General features: G+C 42.5%; 1 protein-coding gene across 1 annotated transcript in view; it reads right to left on the bottom strand.

Moving 5' to 3' along the window:
- Window positions 1-15,149, bottom strand: part of CNTNAP5 (contactin associated protein family member 5) — a 491,198-nt gene that overhangs the window by 191,747 nt on the left and 284,302 nt on the right. Inside the window, exon 11 of the mRNA XM_020805439.3 lies at window positions 12,619-12,725. Coding sequence (XP_020661098.3) covers window positions 12,619-12,725 — 107 coding nt within the window. The remainder of the gene's footprint in view (window positions 1-12,618; window positions 12,726-15,149) is intronic.

The following is a 15,149-nucleotide window of genomic DNA, read 5'->3' as shown; positions in this document are numbered from 1 at the left end:
ATAATAATACAGTAGATGGAGTTGTTAGTGCCAAAGGAAAAGCCAGATGACATCTCATCCCCAGCCGAAGAGCTCCACTGGACACTCTGATCACTGAGACATTAGGGAGGGCTCCGTCTGAGGCTGCTGTGTAGCATATACAATGTCCCCTTGCAACTGCTCTGTGAGCCATTTGTCAGAGCTGCAGAGAGAAGAGAATTTTTAAGCTGCTCTTCAGACAGCATTCTTGCATCCAGGGATGTTCTTTTTCTTTCTTGTCCCACTCAGCTCGGTGTACTAAGTATCACTGAAATACTATTCTCTCTCTCTCTCTCTCTCTCTCTCTCTCTCTCTCTCTCTCTCTCTCTCTCTCTCTCTCTGTGTGTGTGTGTGTGTGTGTGTGTGTGTGTGTGTGTGTGTGTGAGAGAGAGAGAGAGAGAGAGAGAGAGAGAGAGAGAGAGAGAGAGAGAGAGAGAGAGAGAGATTTGTAAGGATTATAGTTGTATGAGTTCTGAATGCATAGGGAACACATTTAGGTCATAGCTCCTCTGGTCATGGGAATGTTTTTCCCCCTTGGACATCCAATAATACAAAGATAAATGGAAAATAAATGAAAGTATTTTTTTATCTTTTAAATACGTTTAGGAAAGGCAGAAAGTTCACTTCCCCCAAATATTGCTGCATTTAAGCATTTCATTTCATTGTGGGGCCAGAAACGAATGCTGAATTGTTGACATTTTGTGTGGGATGAAGTCCCCACTTTAATATTCTGCATATGTTATACAGGAAATTGCCTGACATTTTCTTCCCCCCCTTTTTTTGTAAGGAATATCCTTCTCGCAGCAAAGAAAGTTTTCTCAGAGATACACTTGTATGTACACGGCTCAGCATGTACTGAATCAAATACCAGGGACTGTGGTAATTTTTGTTATTTTACAGGAAAATGTTTTGAAGTGCTGTTATCTTTTAGAATATAAGGACAATTCTACTTGCCTTGTACCACCAGGAAGGAGGAAGTACAAGGAAGACTCTGGGGATGGCAGAAAAATATCATTACAATGAATAAAGGTCAGCAGTACCAATAAAAGGATAGAGGAAACAAGAACAGGAAATGAAAGCAACAGAAGAGATGTGAAACAAGTTGGAAAGGTATTTAGGAGGGGGCCTTGAGTTGCACGGGATGACAGATCAAAGCAAATATATCTAAGACTCTGTTTGCCCCTTCAAAACACGACTGGAAACACTTTCCTAAGTTGTGAAGGATGGTCATCTGGTACAGAAGGCAGAAGAGGCCTATTTTTGAACTCAGAATTTACTCTAGTTCAAAAATTGTCATCTTCTGCCTTCTATACCAGATGACCATCCTTCAAAACTTAATGCAAACTCTGTCACTTCCTGTTCCAGCACTAGCAATGGTTAGCACTAGAGCCACTGTGGAGCAGTGAACAGGGTGTAGGTTTCCATTCCACTTGGACCTGTGAAACCTTGTTTACATTCCTGCTAAGCTGCGAAGCAAGTTAAGTGACATTGTGGCTTTCATAATCCCTTAGCCTGATCTGCTGTGAAAATAAAAAGAGATGCCTATTTACTTGAATATATTTATATTATGTGTGCTGCTTTTCTTCACTACAGTAGTGTCTGTGGGGGGGTTGTGTGTGTGATATTTGTGCACAAATTGTTAAAGTCAGAACAAACAGAGCAACACAAATTGAAATAAAAATAAAATATAAGTGCCAAAAATAGCAAAAAAAACACCAAAATATGTTGACATTTAAGGCTCTATGGGAACATCACTGACTAATAAGAGTGGTACTAAAATAATGCCAATGATTAAAGACAAAAACAAAGCCTCCTTCAAATAAAAAACAAATATAAAAAGCAAAGGATGGTGTGGAATTAGGAAACAATTTGGACTAGAGATGAGGATGAACCACCGAAATGGTAGTTTGTCTTGGTTTGCAGGTCATCAAGGTTGACGACCCATGAACCATGAATTCCCTGTGAATGGACAAATCACAAATCCGTCCCCGCGTGAACCGACAAACCTGTGGGGTGGTCTTAAAAAACAAAAAATGAGCCCCCCGCCCTCACAACCTGCTCCCCTTCCCAATGCCCCATCGGTTGGGAAACACTTGACTGCTACCATTGAGTGTGATCGTCATCCAGGCTGCCCTTTGCTATATAAAGGAACAAAAATCTATTTGAATTCTGGTGTTGGAAGAGAGCCTTACAGATACCCATGATAGCAGAAAGGCAGAAAAGTGTATGCTTGATCAAACCAATTCTGAACCTTCACTAGAGGAAAAAATGAGTAAACTGAAGCTATCCTTGTTGTTGTTGTTTAGTCATTAAGTTGTGTCTGACTCTTCGTGACCCCATGGACAAGAGCATGTCGGGACCTCCTGTCTTCCACTGCCTCCCAGAGTTTGGTCAAATTCATGTTGGTCACTTCAATGACACTGTCCAACTTGTCTTGGAAACCCCTTTTCCTCTCACCTTCACATTTTCCCAAAATCAGGGTCTTTTCCAGGGAGTCTTCTCTTCTCATGAGATGGCCAAAATACTGGAGCCTCAGCTTCAGGATCTGTCCTTCCAGTGTGCACTCAGGGTTGATTTCCTTCAGAATGGATAGGTTTGTTCTCCTTGCAGTCCAGGGGACTCTCAAGAGCCTCCTCCAGCACCACAATTCAAAAGCATCGATTCTTTGGCGGCCAGCCTTCCTTATGGTCCATCTCTCACTTCCATACATCGCTAATGGAAAAACCATAGTTTTGACGATGCGGACCTTTGTCGGCAAGTTGATGTCTCTCTTTTTAAGATGCTGTCGAGGTTTGTCATCATCGCTTTCCTCCCAAGAAGTAGGTGTCTTTTAATTTTGTGGCTGCTGTCTCCATCTGAAGTGATCATGGAGCCGAAGAAAGTAAAATCTGTCACTGCCCCCATATCTTCCCCTTCAATTTGCCAGGAGGTGATGAGACCAGTGGCCATGATCTTAATTTAGTTTAGTTTAGTTTTTTTTTGTTTTGTTTTGTTTTTTATGTTGAGCTTCAGACCATTTTTGGTGCTCTCCTCTTTCACCCTCATTAAGAGGTGCTTTAATTCCTCCTCTCTTTCTGCCATCAGAGTGGTATCATCTGCATATTGAAGGTTGTTGATATTTCTTCCAGCAATCTTAATTCCGACTTGGGATTCCTCCAGTCCTGCCTTTCGCATGATGTATTCTGCATATAAGTTAAATAAGCAGGGGGACAATATACAACCTTGTTGTACTCCTTTCCCAATTTTGAACCAATCAGTTGTTCTGTATCCAGTTCTAACTGTTGCTTCCTGTCCCACATATAGGTTTCTCAGGAGATAGATAAGGTGGTCAGGCACTCCCATTTCTTTAAGGGTTTGCCGTAATTTGCTGTCATCCACACAGTCAAAGGCTTTTGCATAGTCATTGAAGCAGAAGTAGATGTTTTTCTGGAACTCTCTGGCTTTCTCCGTAATACATCACATGTTAGCAATTTGGTCTCTAGTTCCTCTGCCCCTTCAAAATGCAGCTTGTGCTTCTGGGAGTTCTCGGTCCACATACTGCTGAAGCCTGTAGGATTTTGAACATAACCTTGCTAGCGTGTGAAATGAGTGCAATTGTATGGTAGTTGGAGCTATCCTAGCCTGCATATATAGTGAAAATACAGAACTGACCAGAAAATACAATATTGCTGGGGAAATGGCTAAAATCATAACTCAAAATCCGTTCCCCAAATGTCAACAAGTCTGGCACAGAGCAAGAGCAAACTGCTACAACTATGCCAATATTGGTACTGATTAGAAGTCCAGTTTCAAATATATCATTTTTGTCTGGGCTGTTCTCTTTTTTAGAACTGCCTTGTCGAATGCTTATTTTGCTCTGCCAGCACAATAACATCACTGCACTGTCATGCAATGATAACAAATATGAAGCAAGCAGTAAATGGAGGAAGTCTGTTTAATAGTTACAGAAGCTGCAAACAGGCTTAGTGACTGACATTTTTTTACTGGTCAGCCCAGATGTACTTATAGCTTTATTTTTCCCCTGCTGATGTACACAAAGTTTCCATGCTGGGTAATTAAATAGCACCAACAAAATAAGGAAAACAGGAAAATTAAAAATGCTTCAGAGACCATGGGTGACAATAAAATTGAATGCCCCAGTTTCAGATTCTAGCAGGTTATATAGAGCAGCAATTAGCTTTTTCTGGCACAGCAGTGATTCTTTCCCTCCCTTCTTCTCATACTCAGACAACATTCTCATAAAGTAACAGCCACCCTTTGGTTGTAGCAAAATTGAATTGCAGTGAACCTAGCTTTAAGAATGTTGTCTGGAAACATGTGTCTGTTTCTAATAAAATGGAATTGCCACATGAAAGATCAGGTCTGAAATGCTCTACTTTGGGTCTTATTCAAATACAGGAATCTTCAGATTGCTTTGACAATTGATGTTAAGATGTGTTTCTGAATCATAATACCTTTTCTTTAAAAATGGGACAACACTTTATGTAACACTATAGAATGGGAAGCAAACATGGATCTTAAAAATTCAAATAACTCTGCCTAGAAGTATAACCAAATCCAGTGTGGTATCATGGATAGAGTGAGAGATGAAGACGAGGGAGACTTGGGATCAAATCCCTTCTTGTCCATGCAAAAACTCACACATGTGTGTGTTTGTGTGGAAATGGTAAAAGGCTTTACTTGAAAGCCCTATTAAGGTGGCTATAAGCCAGTTTCTACTTAACAGCACATAGCAAGTAAATAAATGTGACCATTGAACACAAAGCAAAGCAAAGTGTGCTGCTTATATACTGCCCCATAGTGCTTAAAGCACTCTCTGGGTGGTGTACAATTTAATTATGCAGGCTACACGTTTCTGCCCCATCCCGCCATCAAACTGGGTACTCAGTTTACCAACTTCAGAAGGATGGAAGGCTGAGTCAATCTCAAGCTGTCTAACTGGGATTGAACTCGGGTTGAGGAGGGTCTTGGATGCAGTACTACAGCTCAATCACTGTGCCACAAGAATCTTTCTAAATATTCTGAAACATTTTGTTTTCATCTATTTCCATAAAGACATCTAACTATGATTTTGTTGATGTCAACCCTATGAAACAGAATGTCAACGCCCAAGTTCTCCAGCTGAAAGGCACGGATGCTCCGAGGCAGAAAGCAAAAGAAGTATGAAAATACATTTATGTACATGTGCACAGTGAATCACTGGAACATCCTGGCAAAAAAAGGGGGAAATGTACATTTGCATTTCAGTTTTGAGAAAAAGATGTTCTGAGTCTGTCTGATACTTTTCACAAACTCCTCTTCTTTCTGGCATTTTACCATCACCTTCCATTATCCTACCACACTCTCTTCTCCTTTCTGATCAAGGAGCAGAGTAACAGAAACACTAGTAGCATTTACTTTATGACAGCAGAAGGAAAACCTTGTTGGATCTGATGAAAGGCCCACCTGTGCAACATTCTCTTTTTAACAGCGGCCACCGAGTGCTATTCAGAAGACCAATAAAGAATTACTGAAAAATTACCTGTTTTCAATACAGCAGGCTGTTTTGACACACTGAGACAGCTTTTCAAGAAACTACTGACCTCTCCAAGATTTATTCCCTCCAGGCTGAGGGAAAGCAAGGGGCCTCTTTATGTGGGTGTGTTTCTATAACTGGTACAAAGTATCTCTGCACAAAACAAGCCTCTTTTCTTTTGGTAAAGGAAAATACATGTGTAACAGTAAGCACAGAAGTTTTGACAGTTTGATTGAAAAGACAAAGACAACCTATCAGGTGCTTTGATTTTTAAAAGTCCATAGTTTGTACAGTAGTTTTGCACAATCTGCATAGTTTGGTCAATGTGCTCAAAAAGTATTGCTGTAAATGTGAAAACTGTCATTGAAACTAGGAAAAAACAGGCAAGGAGATAATTTTTTGTAGGAGAATGAAACAAGTCTAACCTAAGTATCTGGTGCCACATTAAAATATTATTACACCACTGCTTACCCTGCATCTACAGGCTAAATTAGAGCAGCTCCAACACAAATTGCTGGGGGACCCCACAGTTTATCTCTCTCCCTTGTGAAACATTTCTGTTAAAAACCTTCTCCGATTTCCTTTATTTTAGCCCCTTATAAATCCATAGGAGGAGCCATCTGTTACATACAGCACTGATGTTACCTGTCTGTCATGGGTTTGGAGGGAAAGTTCCATCCTATGGGGAGTGGAAGGCGGGACATCAGGAGGAGGGGCTGTACTGTATAAATATGTGAAGCGTGTGTGGAGAGTTTGTGAGATGCTGAGAGACACTGGGTTGTGACGAAGCAGCAGCTGGGAAGAAGAAGCTGTTGTGGGAGTCTGTGTGTCAGACAGGGTACTACTGTGTGTCAGAGTACCAACCTGATAGGTTCAGGTGTCTGTGGGTTAGCCAGAACTGATAGGTTCAGGGTCTGTGCTTCAAGTTGAGGGTTCTGGGTGAACCAAACTGTATGCTTGTATGAGTGAGAATAAGCCACGTTACTTTATCTTATTCACCTGATTGTTTATTTTTCCCTGTGTGTATTTAAAATAAACCTTATTCTTTTTATTGTTTAAAAATCCATCCCTGGTCTGTGTGACTTCTTACAGGGAATGGTTGGTGGCAGCTTAGTGTAACTGTGTGACATATCCCAGTAGGTCTGGGTTTGTCACATTGATTGGTGTCCAGCGGGTGGGATACGACTGGTCCAGTTGTCCAGCGGTCCAGCAAAGCCTTGGCAAGTGTGCCCAGAGCAAGGGGGGTCTAGTCAGGGACAGTCTGAGGCGCGTAGGTAATCTTCTAGGTGTACCTCACGGGGAGGTGCGCTAGTAGAAGAACGTGCCAACTGGGGAGACTTAGATTAAGGTGCTCTGAGGCAGCCTAGTTTTGGCGGGAAAAAGCTGAGGCAAAACTGCGTAGTAACAGCGAGCTAGCTTGCCAGCTGAGAGGCCCAGCAGAGGGGGGTAGGCTCTGACTCGATACTGTTGCAAGTTTGGTGCTGAAGAACAGCAGCAATCTCTAGGGAGAGCTGGTTCTGAGGCAAAAAGGAAAAAAGTGGTCGTTTTATTTTGAGGCTTGACTTTTTAAAACAGCCTGTTCTGAGGGGGGATTATGCCCTTGACTCGAAGCCAGATGGCCGAAATGAGTGAAGTGAAAGACCCCCAGATTGACCAAGGTTCTGAGGATGAATTTGGCTCAGTGCAAGGTGACAGCACAGGAGAACAGAACCCAGAACTCAGAAAATTGCTCATAGCCCAACAGCATGAACTGAGGATGAGGCAATTGGAAAAAGAAGAAAGATTAGAGAGAGAGAAAATTGCTCTGGAAAAAGAAAGAATGGCGTTTGAATTAAGAAAATTGGAAATGATGAACCAGAACAATAATAATAATAGGGATTCTGAGGGAGGCCAATTGTCTAAAGCTGACCTGAAGAAATTCCCTGTGTACCACAAGGGAGATTGTCCTGAGGTGTTCTTTTCCTTAGTGGAAAGAGCGTTTGTGGACTTCTCAGTGAGGGAAACTGAGAAGATGACCATCATGCGATCTTTAATCAGTGGTAGCCTGGCTGAGGTCTATGCCGAGATGCCTGAGGAACTGATGAAAGATTTTGCAGAGTTTAAAAAACTGGTGTTTGCCAGACATGGGATAAATGCGGAGCAGCTGAGACAAAGATTCAGGTCCCTCACCAAAAAACCAGAACAGACTTTTACCCAAGTGGGGGCCCAATTGGTGAGGCTGCTTGAGAAATGGCTATCGCAGGAAGGGACAGAGACCTATGAGCAGCTCAAAGACTTGATAGCACTGGAACAGTTCTATTCAGTCCTGCATGGGGAATTGAAATTCCAGGTGAGGGAAAGGAAACCGAAATCTGTGGCAGAAGCCGCGGAGGTCGCAGATTTTATTTCCCAAATAAGAAAGCCCTTGGGTGAGGGGAAATCTGTGGGTAAACCCAAAGAAACCTACAGCAAGTACTCTCAGGGACCAGGGAAAAGCCAGCAAGGGGGAGGGGCCCATGGTGAAGGGAAGCCCTCAGACATGAAACTAAGACCTCAGATTTTGGAGGGAAAACTAAAACAAGATGAGAGAGAATCAAAATACACCCGAAAATGTTATTTCTGTCAGGGAAAGGGTCATCTAATCTCAGAGTGTGAGAAATTAAAGCAGCTAAAAGGAATGGTGCCTCAGAATTCTAGTGGGACCAAGCCAAAAGCTGTGTTCTGTGTCCAGAAAGAGCAAAGCTCAGTGTCACTGAGGGAGCCTGTTGCCATGGCTACTCAGTCTGGAACAGCTACCTATGCTGATCAGGCTGAGGAAAATGGTCCTCTTGTGGAGGTAAAGCGCTGCTTGCTGATAAAAACAGATTCTCAGTTGTTTGAGACAGCAGGGGTGGACGTAGGAATACTTGACCGTCAGTATAGGGGGCTGCGGGACACTTGTTCCCAGGTAACCCTGTGCCATCCAGATATCATCCCTAGGGAGTTTATAATCCCAAATGAGAGCATGAAGGTAGCAGGGATTGAGGGGCAGGTAATCTCTCTGCCAGTAGCAGAGGTACCTGTCAACTTTCAAGGCTGGAGGGGAGATTGGCGGCTAGCGATTTTATCGACTCTGCCAGCAGCCGTGCTCGTGGGAAATGACCTGGCTGAACATGTGAAACGGGTGCTAGTGATTACACGCTCACAAGCCACCACGGGAACAGTTCAGGGGGGTAATGATGAGCCAGAGACGGAAGCAGAAGGGAGTTCAGAAGCTGTGGTGGAAACCTTAACCACAGACAGCAGATTTGGACAGGTGCAAAAGGCAGACGCCACTCTCCAAAAGTGTTTTGAACAGGTGACTGACGCCCAGCTAACACCTGAAACCCCAGTGAGATTTCTGGAGAAAAAGGGGGTTTTATATAGAGAGACCCTGAGGAATATCTCAAAAGGGGGAGAGGGAATCAGAAGTCAGCTAGTGGTACCTGAAAAGTATCGCCCCATGATCTTACAAAGGGGGCACTCTGACATGTTTGCTGCACACTTAGGGGTGAACAAAACACAGCAGAGAATCACACAGAATTTCTACTGGCCTGACATAGGGAAGCAGATCAGGGAGTTCTGTAAACAATGTGATGTGTGTCAAAGGCAGGGGAATAGCCGCGATAGGACCAAAGCAAAGTTGTGCCCTTTGCCTGTGATTGACACTCCGTTCAAATGCATAGGGGTGGATATTGTGGGACCTTTGCCCAAGGCCACAAAGAGGGGGAACAGGTTCATTCTAACAATTGTGGACCATGCCACAAGGTATCCTGAAGCCAGTACCGGGTTCAGTCCATTTGAACTTTTATTTGGGAGAAGGGTGAAAGGGCCCCTTGATTTGATCAAACAAAATTGGGAGCAGATCACCCAGGATGACCCACAAGACGTTGTAACATACATAGACACCTTGATGAATGACCTAAAGAGAAATCTAGAGCTGGCAGCAGAAAACCTGCAAGCTCAGAAGGTCAGACAGAAAACATGGTATGACCACAAAGCTAGAGAGAGGCACTTTGACCCAGGGGAGGAAGTGCTTTGGCTTAGGCCCTGCAGAGAGAATAAACTGCAGCTCAAATGGGCAGGACCATATAGGGTCATTTCCAAGATGTCCGACCTGAACTACCTAATAGAGCAGGAAGAGAACCAAGCAAGGAGGGTGGTTCATGTGAATGCCCTAAAACCCTACTACAGAGGGGAACAGAGGGTTTTGTTCGCGATAAAAGCAGCTGAGAGTGAGGAAGCGGAATTACCCTTCTGGGAGGGTAGAGGGGAAGTAAAATACAACCCAGAGGAGGTAAAGATCAGTCCTGCACTCACCCAAGACCAGCAGCAAGAACTAAAAATGCTGCTTAGTAAATATCAGCAGGTGTTTTCCAACAAGCCGGGGATAGTGAAGGGAGTGATGCATCGGATCCACACAGGGGATGCACCCCCGCAGGCAGTATCCCCATACCGAGTAACGGGACCCTATAGGGACAAGGTGCGGAAGGAGCTGGACGAGATGCTTAGGGAGAACATAATCGTCCCCTCTTCTAGTCCTTGGTCCTCTCCGATAGTCCTTGTGGACAAGCCTGATGGGAGCATTAGGTTTTGTGTTGATTACAGGAAATTAAACCGTGTAACCACTCCTGATGCCTACCCAATGCCCAGGCTAGACAACCTGATTGAAACCATAGGGGGTTGTCGGTTCATCTCATCATTGGACCTGGTAAAGGGATATTGGCAATTAAGAATTGATCCCAGGGATCAAGAAAAGACTGCCTTTTGCAGCCCTTTTGGTCTCTATGAGTTTCGAGTCCTGAGCTTTGGTCTCAGAAATGCACCAGCCACATTCCAAAGGCTGATGGACCAGACCTTGGCAGGGCTCAGTGACTTTACAGTGGCCTACATTGACGACATAGGGATCTTCAGTAATACCTGGGAAGATCACCTGATACACCTGGAGTTAGTGCTGCAGAGGTTAAGTGCAGCAGGGCTAACAGTAAAGGCCAGCAAGTGTCAGCTGGGTAGCCCAGAAATAAAATACTTGGGTCACATGGTAGGGGGAGGAATGATAAAACCCCTGGAGGCCAAAATAGAAGCAGTTCGTGATTGGCCTAGACCCAACACCAAGAAAAAAGTCAAATCATTTCTTGGGTTGGTGGGCTACTACAGAAAGTTCATCCCGAGGTTTAGCGAGATTGTGGCTCCGCTGACCGATCTGACGAGGAAGAAGGCTGATGACCGCATCCCGTGGACCAGCGACTGTGAGGCGGCGTTCCAGAGGTTGAAGGAGGCGTTAATCAACTATCCTGTCCTGCGTGCTCCAGACTTCGACCGGGAGTTCATCATCTACACCGATGCGTCTAACAGCGGGGTAGGAGCAGTTCTGTGCCAGGAGGATGAGAATGGTGACCAGCATCCAGTGTCCTACCTGAGTAGGAAACTTCAAAAAGGTGAGAGACATTTGGCAACCGTGGAGAAGGAGTGTTTGGCCATAGTCTACGCGATCCAGAAGGCCAAGCCTTACATCTGGGGAAGACATTTTATTCTGTGCACTGACCATTCACCATTGCAATGGTTAAAGACAATGAAAACCCACAATAGCAAACTTATGAGGTGGACTTTAAACCTACAGGACTATGACTTTGAAGTGAAGGTGGTCAGAGGGTCAGTGAACTGTGTTGCTGACGCCTTATCAAGAAGACCTGAAGAATGAAGACGGCGAAAGAAACATGGACTATGTGTATATAATGATGACAAAAGTTAAATGTACCTGGTTTTGAATTTGGTTTGTATGAATAAAGGTAAATTGATGTAATGTTAATGGTAAATGTTTAAATGCATAATTGCTATGGTTAACTTAGAATGTAAGTATAAGTATGATATGGTATGTATAACTGTTGTTGTGTATTTTATACAGGTTGTTTTTTGGTGAAAAGCACCTTAGCTTTCCCCCTACAAAACAACTTATAAAGAGGGGAGGTGTTACATACAGCACTGATGTTACCTGTCTGTCATGGGTTTGGAGGGAAAGTTCCATCCTATGGGGAGTGGAAGGCGGGACATCAGGAGGAGGGGCTGTACTGTATAAATATGTGAAGCGTGTGTGGAGAGTTTGTGAGATGCTGAGAGACACTGGGTTGTGACGAAGCAGCAGCTGGGAAGAAGAAGCTGTTGTGGGAGTCTGTGTGTCAGACAGGGTACTACTGTGTGTCAGAGTACCAACCTGATAGGTTCAGGTGTCTGTGGGTTAGCCAGAACTGATAGGTTCAGGGTCTGTGCTTCAAGTTGAGGGTTCTGGGTGAACCAAACTGTATGCTTGTATGAGTGAGAATAAGCCACGTTACTTTATCTTATTCACCTGATTGTTTATTTTTCCCTGTGTGTATTTAAAATAAACCTTATTCTTTTTATTGTTTAAAAATCCATCCCTGGTCTGTGTGACTTCTTACAGGGAATGGTTGGTGGCAGCTTAGTGTAACTGTGTGACATATCCCAGTAGGTCTGGGTTTGTCACACCATCTTTTTGCCCCATATAATGTATGCAATACACATATGTTCATATTTAGAATTTGCTTGTTTGCATTCCAACAAAGAGATAGAGTTCTGATTACTTCCTCAGTGTTGCCACTAATGGTGCAAGATATGAAGGCCACAATTCTAGGCATAGTTACTTGTGAGTAAGTCACTCAGATTTACTTCTCAGTTGCACAGCTGTGTAAGCAAAGCTCTTAGGAAGCTAGGCAGCTTCCCTGTCCTGTGTCAGATCCCTGCCCCGTCTGTTCCGTTATGGTTAATGCTGGAGGTAGATCTCCATGGTTTCCACCTGGATTCTCTCCTAGCCTGACCTGAAGATACCATGGACAGAATCTGGAGCCTTCTGCATGCAAAGCATATGCTTTATTACTGACCTATGACCCCTTCCCAACTTTAACTTCCTAAAGTTATCTTCCTAACTTTTTATGCCTTATAAAACATCATTGCTAATTTTATATGATGGGATATTTTGTTGTTCTGCTTTATGCACTACCAAGTGATCCGTTGTTGTCCCATTTCTCTTGAGGCTCTTCCACTACAGCCCTTTCATAGTATGATTCACTTACAATTATGGCAGGTTGTTCCCATGTAACCAGTGTCGCTGCAATCACAATGGAATGTCGTCCAGGACTGGGAGCATTTTCCTCCATGTTCACAATAGTTTGGCAAACACCTGGTGGGGAAGAGGTGAACAAAAAGGCCACCTTATTTTAAGCCATATGACATGTGCAATAAAATATGAAATATACTGCCTCTCTTCACAAACCCTCTGTACCTCTTAAGGCTCCAAACAGTGGTACATCAATAGAAACTAGTTTCTTTTTCCTTCCAAGGGTTGTGTGTACCTCGAAAACAAAAGCCTTCTGAAGAATAGCTTGCACAGAATAAAATTAATTCAAACAGAAGCCCAAACTGATCCCCAAGAGCAGAGATGGACGGGCTTTGCTTCTATTCTGTACCTAGGCAACAAAAATACTATTTGATTCTGGTCTCACATAAGGAGAACAAATGCTATCTTTCAAAAATTTAAAGAAATCTTTCAGAAAGACATTTCTGCATCACACTTTTCAACTTTCAAAGTAATTCAGATTGCTAATCTCTTTATCTAGCTGTACTTGCTCACTGATCACAGAATTCATGAGTAAGGAAGAGACCTGTTTACAGATATAATACGGTATATGTTCATCATTTCACTCCCACCCAATTTTTTCCCTCTAAAGCTTTATGAGGTTTGTGAAATAATCGACATCAACATAATAGCATGAAATACTGGAAGTTGAGTGAAGTAGAAACAGGGAGTGGTTGACTTAATTCAGGACTAAAAATGGCTTTGCTTTCTCCCAAATTCATTTTTTTTTTAAATAAGAGGCTGTTACCCTCTTTCTTCTCCTCTTACAGGTAATTTCTACAACATTTGTGACTCCTTCTCCTCACCCCAAATCTTGCAGAATTCATATAAGAAACAAACCCAATAGAATTGTCAACCTTCTTCGCTGGCCAAATTGAATTGGCACAGCTATTTCCCTACAGAGAACACCATGTTGTGCCTGCCTGTGGTTGTTATGTAGCTGTTAAAGTTGAGGAGTTGTTCAGGGGGAAAATGATGTCAGAAATCCTAGTTCAGCACCATAGGGATGGTGGAATACACAGAGATTCAAAGCCAGCCTTCTAAGCACTCAAAACTTTCCACTTGAATGGGCAGGTCTGTCAGTCTTGCTTTCTCCCCCATTCCAGTGTTTTAAATCTCCAGCGTTTACCTAATGAAATTCATGAGGACATTTACAAAATGAATGACTGCATTTAAAAATAAATAAATAAATAAATAAATAACAGGTTCCTTCTATTTAACATCTGCCATCAATGGCAGGTAGATGTACAGTGATCTCTGCTTCGTTTTTTAATCCTGTCAGTCCAGACAGTAGATAATTTTTCTGCATTTATTTTATACACAGACTGTCCAAAATTGAAAATGTTTTCAAAAATCCAGTAAAAAGAACCTGAGATCTTATTTTTGTTTTTACCAAAACCTATTGTAGGTGATGGCAAAAATGACTAAGGGGACTTACACTTGGGCTTGTATACACAGTATGGTTTTGTTTGGGCTACCCAGAGAGTCCAAATGCAAGCATAATTTGTGCATTCCTAAGAAGCAGACAATCTATACATGTCAGTCCGAATGGCACATGCTTCCATACTTTTCGTGCTCTGTCCAACACATGCAATTGCTGCATGCCTTCTGAAATGCTTTAAATGCATTAAATTATATGCATTTAATTTATATTAAATTATATGTGTTAAATAGCAATAAAGTTCATGCAGTTTTAATGCATTGGATCAGTTTTACATTTCACTTTCAATTGAGCCTTACAATAGTTTCTAAGAGTGGCATGTTAGAATCACAACTTAATGTCATCTTTCACTTTGTTCTTCATTCATCTCCATTAGAACACATGTTTTCAAGTTTCCGAAGCTCTCCTTACCCTAATCCTGCAACACCTGTCCTACCAGAGGCTACAGAGAGGAAGAAATAAATAAATGTGTACCCTACATGCAGCAGTGCTTCAATCATAACACTTTCAAATTTAGCTCTGTGGGGGAACAAAATAAATGTATCCAGATTTAGAATCTTTTCATCTAAATTCATAACTAGAAGAACCTGATTATACATAGCAAATATATGAGGCACAGGTTTGATTATGGACTCCTGAACAGATAATCTATTATATATTAATAATTTATAAATTCTATTCCAAGTCCAAGGCTACTTAATGACATGTAATGACAACAATTCCATCCTTACAGCTCTCCTGTTCTAGCAATACATAACCTGGGGTATGACTTCATCAGATCAAGTTGTTCAAGTAACTGACTAGTTCTTACAGTTTCCATGTTCCACTTTCCCACTAATACCATGGAGGCTTAAGGGTCCAATATTAGAGAGATGGTGAAGGTTTTAGTCTAAAGTTTACAGTAGCTGTCCTAGGTACTGAATGCTATCCCCCAAAAAAGTTCATTCCCTTTGCTAGCTCCATCAAAATTTTGATCAAACCCCAGAATGGATTCACCACTGCACTAACATCAGAAGGAGACTACTTCA

The sequence above is a fragment of the Pogona vitticeps genome, chromosome 1 (assembly GCF_051106095.1).
Source record: "Pogona vitticeps strain Pit_001003342236 chromosome 1, PviZW2.1, whole genome shotgun sequence".
Taxonomy (NCBI): domain Eukaryota; kingdom Metazoa; phylum Chordata; class Lepidosauria; order Squamata; family Agamidae; genus Pogona; species Pogona vitticeps.
The sequence above is the reverse complement of the archived record's forward strand: the minus strand, read 5'-3'. Positions and strand labels throughout refer to the sequence as shown.